At 45.2% G+C, this 9140-nt stretch overlaps 1 protein-coding gene across 1 annotated transcript; it reads right to left on the bottom strand.

The window, feature by feature from the left end:
- Positions 1-6834: 6834 nt before the first annotated feature.
- Positions 6835-8654, bottom strand: LOC138657715 (uncharacterized). Its single transcript, XM_069745405.1, has 2 exons — positions 7793-8654; positions 6835-7433 (listed from the first exon to the last, which is right to left on the bottom strand). Exons 1-2 carry the CDS (start codon positions 8201-8203, stop codon positions 6903-6905), a joined length of 942 nt encoding a protein of 313 aa, XP_069601506.1. The 5' UTR covers positions 8204-8654; the 3' UTR covers positions 6835-6902.
- Positions 8655-9140: the final 486 nt, after the last annotated feature.

Genomic DNA, 9140 nt, shown 5'->3' with positions numbered 1-9140 from the left:
CCATCCCAGAATTCTGCCTGAGGACCACTCGATGTGAGGAGAGTGGTACCGTAACCAAGGTATCCCCAACAGGACCTCATCAATCCCCTCAGGAATGATGAGCAGAGATATAATCTCCTGATGGGATGGTGACATGGACAGAGTAAAAGGGATGCCAAAATTCAGAAGTGAAGGACAGCATCCAATCCGGGTGAAAAAGAAATAAACACTTTATTGTGCCTTAAGTGCGACGTTTCAACCCCATTGGGGTCTTTATCAAGCATGTATAACATTCAAAATGACGGCCTTATAAAGGAAGTGGATCACCACCACCTGAAGGATCCGCCTACAAAATTTACATACATAATAACTGGTGATCGTATTAACAATAAAAAACATATACAAAGTGAAACATACATAATTAAAATCTCATTGCATTCATAACACATGATCACATTGTTGGCAATATTGTTCGAGCACATACTAATATACACATGTCATTGGTGAAAGGTAAATAAACAAAACTCGCAAGTCACTCGACGGCCTATCAGAGGACACATGGGGGCTATTGTGAGCGTGAGCTGCCTATCACTATACCCATAACACATCAATACTTAATTAGCCAATCCATGCCTCTGGTGAAAATCCAATCCAGGGCCCTGACCCATATCGAGCCCAAGCTTCGGAGCCAATCCAAGCTCCATAAACGCTTACATAGTAACACCCTCCAGGCTGACTACCGTAGTGCTACATAATCGTACACAATCGTATATAGTGACATAAGTGATAGTATTACAAGCTCCCATTACTCACCCCCGGGTATATCCAATTAACTTGCGCAAATCTGCCGGCCACATGGCAGCGCCAGACATGTAAACACATGTAGCTACGCCGACAGCCGCCGAGAGGCACGCCCATCCAGACCGGTACACGCCCCATGTATTCGAATCACCGCAGGCTCTGCATCAGCATCCGCCCTTACTCAGATCACATGACCGACCAGCGCGTCACCTTACCATACTCACGCAAGTCCAGGACCGAGTACGCATGACCGTCGGCCCACCAGCGGCCCATGTAAACATAGCGCCGCTAGAAGGCCGACAGACACGCCCCCCGGACCCCATAGCGCCGCTAGAGAAGGCCGAAAAACACACCCCCCGGACCCCACAGCCACGCTACTGTGCTAATGTTCCATCTGTGCCCTAGCTCTCACTAAAGGGCAAATGCCACTAGCTATGTGAAAATACAAAAAAAGGAGATGTGCAAATATTACGCTCCCCAGCTCAAGACTACAAAAGGAGGTCCTCATAATCACCCCTCAATCAATAAATGGGGCCATAAGTAGCTAAACTTAGCTCAGACCCGTCCTACTTGACAAACTATAATATAGGGAAGCATAAAGATGAATCATTTTGAATAATATTACGCCATATCCATGGCTATATATCCATCAAGAAAACAAAACATCATGTCCAACAGACAGAAGAAAGATCAGCCCATCAACCAAATGTCAATTCACATTCTAGAAAAAATGCAATAAGTAATATAACCATCACCACATTAAAAACAATCTAAACGGATGTGAGCCACACAGGACCATATATGGATATATCAAGAAACACATACTGAGAGATTGTAGTCAACATTTAACCCCCCAGGCTGTCGAGAACCCAACCTCGATATCCATCTGAGTTCTTTCTTTTTTAATAGTTTGACCCTGTCCCCACCCCTACGTAGAGGAGGCACGCCATCTATCACCCTAAATCGTAACTGACTGATCGAATGCCCACTATCAATGAAATGTTTAGGTATTGGTAATTCCAACATTTTGGTCCTGATAGTACTCTTATGTTTACTAATGCGGGCCTTGATTTCCATCGTGGTCTCACCCACATACGCAAGTCCACAAGGACAAACAATAAGATAAATAACAAAACTTGAGGTACACGTGTACCTCCCCCTGATGGAGTATCTCTCACCTGTGTGAGGGTGATTAAAGAAATCACCCTTGATTATATTCCCACAACACGCGCATCCCAAACAGGGAAAATTACCAAATTTAGGGGGACCCAATGTCCTCTGTACCTTGGTCACCATAGGGCCAACATCGGATTTGACCAATTTGTCCTTAAGGTTGCGTCCTCTTTTGTAGGATAAAATTGGTGGCAGGGCAAATTCTTCAATGTCAGGCAGACCTTGATGCAAAATGTGCCAGTGTTTCAAAATCACGTTCTTCATCAACCCACTAGCAGTATTAAAAGTGGACACAAAGGGAATCCGCTTCTCTCTAACCCTAGATTTTTTCTCCCTTAAGGCCTCTCTAGATGTCCCCTTAGCCCGTTCCATATGCCATCTAACTCCACCCACAGGATAACCCCTACTCAAAAATTTATGGCACATCTCATCCAATCTAGAGTCAAGACGTGAGTCCTCCGCCACTATCCTCCTCACTCTAAGCATCTGGCTCCATGGTAACGACTCAAGCATATTCCTTGGATGATGGCTATTAAACCGTAATAAGCTGTTTCTATCCGTGCTCTTCACATATAGATCAGTTTTTAGAGAAGACCCGACTTTGTACACCAGTGTGTCCAGGAATTGCACCTGTTCCTGAGAATATGTGATCGTAAAACTGAGTTCAGGAAAAATGTTGTTTAACTCTTGGTGAAAATCAAGTAGTTCACTGAGGTGCCCCTCCCATACCACGAACACATCGTCGATGTAGCGCCACCAGGCCCGGACCTGGGGCCAAAACTGCGAAACATACACGTACTGGTCCTCGAGCACCGCCATGTAGATATTAGCATAGGTGGGGGCCACATTGGACCCCATGGCGGTACCCCTCAGCTGCCGGTAGTAATCATCCCCAAAAAGGAAATAATTCTTTCTGAGAATGAACTCCAGCAGCTGGAGGACCAGACGTGCACGGTCAGGCCCCACGTCCGAGCCCGATAGCGCCACATCAACGGCTGCCAAACCCCTGTCATGCTCTATGGAGGTGTATAACGACACCACATCAAAGGACACCAACAGTGTATCAGTTGTAACATTTACACTCTCAAGTTTATTCAAAAAATCATCAGTGTCACGGATATATGACTTTGCACCTGATGCAAACTTGGACAACACCTTATCCAAAAAAATCGAAACTTTATTGAAAATGGAGTCACGGCCTGAAACAATCGGCCGGCCCGGGGGGTTAAAATAATCTTTGTGAATTTTGGGCAAAACATATATCAAAGGCCTAACCGGACAGTTGGTGATCAAATATTCCGACAGCTTAGAGTCAATCAGGCCATTGGTCAAGGCCTCATTGACTATAAGCTGTAGCTCCTTCTGGAAGCGTAATGTGGGATCCCCTGACAACTTACAGTAAACATCAGTGTCTGACAATTGTCGTAATATCTCTGCTTTGTATTTAACAGTATCCATCACAACCACCGCCCCACCTTTGTCGGCGGCCTTGATCGTAATGGATGTGTTATTGGAAAGATTATCCAGAGCTTTTCTCTCAGCCATAGTCAGGTTATGCCGACAACGATTTCTATGTGTCTTTCTTAAGGTACCTTCACACTGAGCGACGCTGCAGCGATATAGACAACGATACGACCAAAAGGCGATCGCTGGAGCGTCGCTGTTTAGATCGCTGTAGAGACGTCAAACACACCAACGTTCGAACGATGCCGGAGCGATACAGTGACGTAACAGCGACTCACGGATCGTTGTCGCTGGTTGCTTGCTTCACGTCAAACAGCAGTGGTTAACGATCCGATGAATTGGCAGCGTAGTCAGATAGGTGTCACCCAGGTGGGTGACACCCAGATAGGTGTCACCCAGGATGTGACGTCCCGGCGTCTCAGAATATAAACCGCGACTCTACAGCGATTGATTCACATTGTTCGAGAGCTGCGTATGCCTGTTTTTCCTGCATTTCTAGCGTCCTGTCCGGAACGATCCTTCTCCAGCTACGATCCTCTTCTACCGTGAACGTTCTGTTCGGAACGCCGTACTCCACTGCCGGCGTCTTCATCGGTTCTTTTATTGCTCATCAACGGTATGTTCAATTTTTTTTTTTTTTGTATAGTAATGGCTGTGTAGTAATGCTAGACGCAATGCTTATCTAAGTATATGGTATAGTAATGTATAAAACATATCTGGCAGCTATCTTGTGCATCTGGTAAGCGGACACACAAGATGGAGGCACTTTCGGATGCAGTTTGCAAACTATTTGGCGCTGTGTAGCATTTTTTGCGCAAACTATATGGTAAGGCCAACCAACTCTTTTGTGTCTACCTTGGCTTAGCTGTCCCTGGCCTGCTCCGCAAGTAAATAAAAACAGCTCACAACTGGTAAACTAATTTTTTTTTTTCACAAACTGACCTTATTTTTTTTTTGATCAAGAGACAATCACTGTCACGCTATCTATATTCATCAAGTACGGTGTCAGAAAAAATGAATTCATGATAAACATATACAGGCTCCTGTATTCACTATTTCTGACACCTGGCAGGTGAGCATAGATATGTACCGTGTGACAACCATTGTCCCCTCAATTTGTGTGATTATGGAGATGCATGTAATATTTTTGGCCCACCTCATATCTGTATACTACAGACACACCAAGCTGCAGTCTTTTCATTTTTAACTACTGGAGATATTATGTGGGCCAAAAAGTGTGTGTGGCGACGTTTCTTGGCGCACGGTGTGTTGCCGGTGGCTATAGACACAATAAACCAAACATAATTGTGTCAAATCAAACTTTTTTTATGTTGTTAACTGAAAAATAACAAGTAACAGAACAATATCCCAAACAATGAAAGAAAAAAAAAAAAAATCAGAACCTCCCACGCCTCAAGAGGTGTCGCAGCGTGCGGCCATGTTGCTGTACTTGTTGCAGCATGAGCGCTGCTGTCCGCTCCAGGCGGTCTTGCTTGGCCAGCAGCTCTCTCACGGTGTCCGGTTCTGTGATAGAAGAGGTTGGAGAATGGACAGTGATTAAGCTGCAACGGTGGCATGTGTTTACATAACCAGCAATTTTACGGTACCGTCAAAAATAACGATTTTTGTAACGATATCTTTGATTTCTGTGAAGTTGCAACGATATTGTTAACGCAATTGTTCTGTGTGACAGCGACCCAGCGACCACACAGTGACTTACCAACGATCACGACCAGGTCGTATAGCTGGTAATGATCGTTAGTAATTCGTTTATTGTAAAATGGTACTTGTAACTACACACTCAATTTTCGACTGCCCCAGAGGGCATTTTTTAGGTTCAATGTTTTAGGGTCCGTTTAGTCGTTGTCAAATGTGACATCCCACCGATAACCCCCTCCCACTTTCTCAATACTTACGGAAAAGGGACGCCTGTTGCTCATCCGCGGAGCTGCTGACCACCCATCCCCTGGCTCGGGCCACAGCTCCTGCTGCTGAAAGGAAGCAAATACATATCTGGTTAACAATTGAACTCACTGTGGTGAAGCGCTCGCTGGTTTTGTCACTTACGAATGCTTGTCGCTGGAGAGAATGACGCCGACCCGGGGGAGGAAGATGGGTGGCGAAAGGGCGGGGTTGTGGCCTGCGGTGGGGTTACTGCACCTGTAATGTACACAATATTTAACCTCCCTACTAATGGCCCGTATGGCGTCATTAAATTCTAAAAAAGGGTGGTTAACTTACGTGACGACACTGGCTGTGGGCTTCCGCTGCTAGCCGCTGTACTGCTGGCTGCAGTGGGTGCTGTCCTCTGCCGGCGGCGTCTCTCTACACCCCAAACAAAGACACGCAAGGTTTCAATCATATGAAACCTGTGAGTCTGCAGCATCCTATGCACTAGTGATTTCCTGATGTGTGTGTGTATATATATTAGTAGATGTTCACCATATTCTAAAGGTACCTTCACACTCATCGACTCTGCAGCGATACCGACAATGATGTCGATCGCTGTTTGGTCGCTGGAGAGCTGTCACACAGACAGCTCTCCAGCGAGCACCGATCCAGAAGTCCACGGGTAACCAGGGTAAACATCGGGTTACTAAGTGCAGGGCCGCGATTATTAACCCGATGTTTACCCTGGTTACCGTTGTAAATGTTAAAAAAAAATTACAATACATACTTACATTCACGCTGTATAGTCATGTCCCTCGCCTTCAGCTTCCAGCACTGACTCAGCGCCGGGCGTAAAGTACAACGGTGATGTCTACGCTGTGCTTTACTACCGGACGGCGCTCACCAGTCAGTGCGGGAAGCCGAAGGCGAGGGACTTGACCATACAGCGGGAATGTATGTACTGTTTGTTTTTTTAACATTGACAACGGTAACCATGGTAAACATCACGTTACTAAGAGTGGCCCTGCACTTATTAACCCAATGTTTCCCTTGTTTCTTGTGACGACATCGCTGAATCGGCGTTACACATGCTGTGTGTAACGCCGATTCAGCGATGTCAGCGGGAGATTCAGCAACCACAAAAAGTGCTGTACTTTCCCCAGCGACCAATGATCTCCCAGCATGGGCCTGATCGCTGGACGCTGTCACACAACAATTTAGTTAACGATATCGTTGCTACGTCACAAAAAGCAACGATATCGTTAACAATATAGTTATGTGTGACGGTAATGTATTGGGTATTCTAGCATTTGCATGTCCCCGTCGCATATTGCCCAGCAACGTAGTGTATTGACCAGCGGCGTCATTTATTGCCAAGCCAAAGAGACACGTAGTACATACACAAATTTAAGAAACCAAAAATTTTATTATTTGTATTAAAAATTTTATTATTTGTTATTACAATACTTTTTTAATGTTGATGAGGCATAGGGGATTAATGACCGGGTGCCAGGAGGAGGCCTGCAGGGGAGAAGGCATAGGGGATTACTTGTGGAGCATCTAAAACACAAGTCTCATTTATTTCAACTACAACACTACAAATTTTGGTAGTAAGTGTCCATCTCACTGTAGTGGTGCGTGGCCATAGGAGGTCCTTGTGATAAGTCACCAAAAGAAGGGGGTGCAGGTGGTGTCCGGAACTGAGAATTATGTGGCCCAGGTCTGCGGACAGGAGTGCTGTGCATGGGCTCCTGTTGGTGTCCCCAATAAAAATGGGCACTGGGCTGACGGACGTCAATGCTCAATGTTGATGTGTCGCATAGTTTTCCTGCGACTGCCGCGTTCATAACGTCAAACATTATTCTCTCCGCGTGAGATCTTTGGGTATCATCCAGTCTGTTTAAACGTTCCTCAACCAAGGATGCGAATGGGGAGAGTTTGGTTGTGACGTGCTTGGACAAGATGCTGTTGGCCACTGCCAGGAGATCCACAGGTGTGGCTGCTGTTGATTTTCTTTTTCTAGATGGGCGCAGTGGACATGTCTGCTCCTCGACAGACGGGCTACTGGAGGACTGAGGGGACTGGACATTGTTCGCTTCCGTTGTTTCCCGCTGTTGCAGAGGCACCTGCAATTACATGAAAAAGAAAAATTTAAAATAAATAACATACAAACGACTCTGCCACACAGCCCGAGAGAGCACACACCTCCCCAAACACCTCTATGCCCATTGGAACCTATGAGGAACAGTTACCTGGGTTAAAAAACAAAGGGGTTAAAGAGCTGTGCTGAACTACATTGGCCGGCAATACTGTGCGAATGTGCGGAAGACACAATATGTTAATTACGGACACAGGAAGTGGCAGCTGTTATCATCAGGGGGATTAAATAAGAACAACGTGACTCACTATTACTGGAAACCATGCAGTCTCATAAACATACAAGACACACGGCATGCTACAAGAAGGGAAGCTTGGGGCTACTTACATGGTCGTCAGGAGACTCAGGCAGGATATCTTCGGGCGATGGCTCACAAAGGCTAGTCACAGTCTGGCACGGGCGAGGGATCTCTTGGTCTCTAGTGAATGCCATCAGGTCGTAATACCACAGCCTGGGCACATAGACTTCCTCAGTTCCGGCCCCAGACTTCTTAGAATTTTCCACTTTGTTGACCTCTTTTTTGAAAACTGTGCGGAGAGCCTGGATCTTTTTCCTCACAATGTTTTCATCCACGGTCTCTGTGGGATGATACTCCCTGTAGACGGCCACCAGCTTCTCATACGCTTCTCTCTTCATGTAACGGTTGCTATAATCCTTAGATTTTATCTTCCACAAACAGGGCAGGGAGCGGTACATCTCTATGAGTGCCCGAACACAGTCCTGCTCATTTGTAGACATCTTTAAAAAATAAAAAAATAAAAGTTAAGAAACAGCAAAAATTAAAAGTTTGATGAGCCGTATGCCGTTCCTATTGTTATCAGTCATTTTTTGTATGGGATGGTCCGTGGGACTATTTCCACCATTTAGGGGATGGGATGGGGGCCGTTTGTGTGTTTCCCCATAGCCACCATTTGGGGATGGGATGAGGGCTATTTTTATCCATTTTGAGCGTTGAAAAATTTGTAAATTCTATTGGCTGCTATTTTGTCAATGGCCAATTTCATGTTGGTGAAACACACCATACTACAAAATCGTTTGCATTACCACTTAAAATGGAAATACTATGACGCTAAAGCGTCTTTGGTTATAAACGTGAAAGCTCTAAAAAAAAATCACTGCTGAGATGTAGTATACATCTATTTCTAGACACATAAATTAGTATTGCTGCATGGCAAATGAATACAGCACAAGGATATACTCACCGTAGATGTACTAATTGAAAACGCTGCAGAGTTGAAGATCTACAAACAGGTCGCTCAAAAGTTACAGCCAAGACGCCCACGAGTTGATGGAGAAGGAACACGATGGATTTCGAACCAAGACGCACACGAGATGCTCGTGGATGGCAGAGTACGCACAAGTGATTGAAAAGTTGTAAAGTCGCGGTTTATATTTCGGAACGCAGGTACACATGACCCCGATGTGACCTATCAGCGTTCTCAGTGAGACGTAACAACAAAGCCTTTTGAAATATATAACGTTATGGCGTCACCTTTTGTAATGTAATAATGTGATTTAAAGGGGTCTTCTTTTGTAATAGTGATGCATTGTAAATACGCCCTTACGTAAAGTTCACACCTACCTCCTAGGCTGTCGTGACAGTTGGCGTCACCTTTTGTAATGTAATGTAAAGGGGTGCCTTTTTTAATGTAATAATGTGATGTAGGCATCACCT

The sequence above is a fragment of the Ranitomeya imitator genome, chromosome 1, assembly GCF_032444005.1.
Source record: "Ranitomeya imitator isolate aRanImi1 chromosome 1, aRanImi1.pri, whole genome shotgun sequence".
Taxonomy (NCBI): Eukaryota; Metazoa; Chordata; class Amphibia; order Anura; family Dendrobatidae; genus Ranitomeya; species Ranitomeya imitator.
The sequence above is the reverse complement of the archived record's forward strand: the minus strand, read 5'-3'. Positions and strand labels throughout refer to the sequence as shown.

Bases quoted from the DNA above. Each gene is read 5' to 3' on its own strand.
- LOC138657715 (XM_069745405.1), bottom strand. From the start codon at position 8,203: ATGTCTACAAATGAGCAGGACTGTGTTCGGGCACTCATAGAGATGTAC. The intron at 7,434-7,792 runs GTAAGTAGCCCC...ATGTAATTGCAG, and splicing joins CTGAGTCTCCTGACGACCAT to GTGCCTCTGCAACAGCGGGA.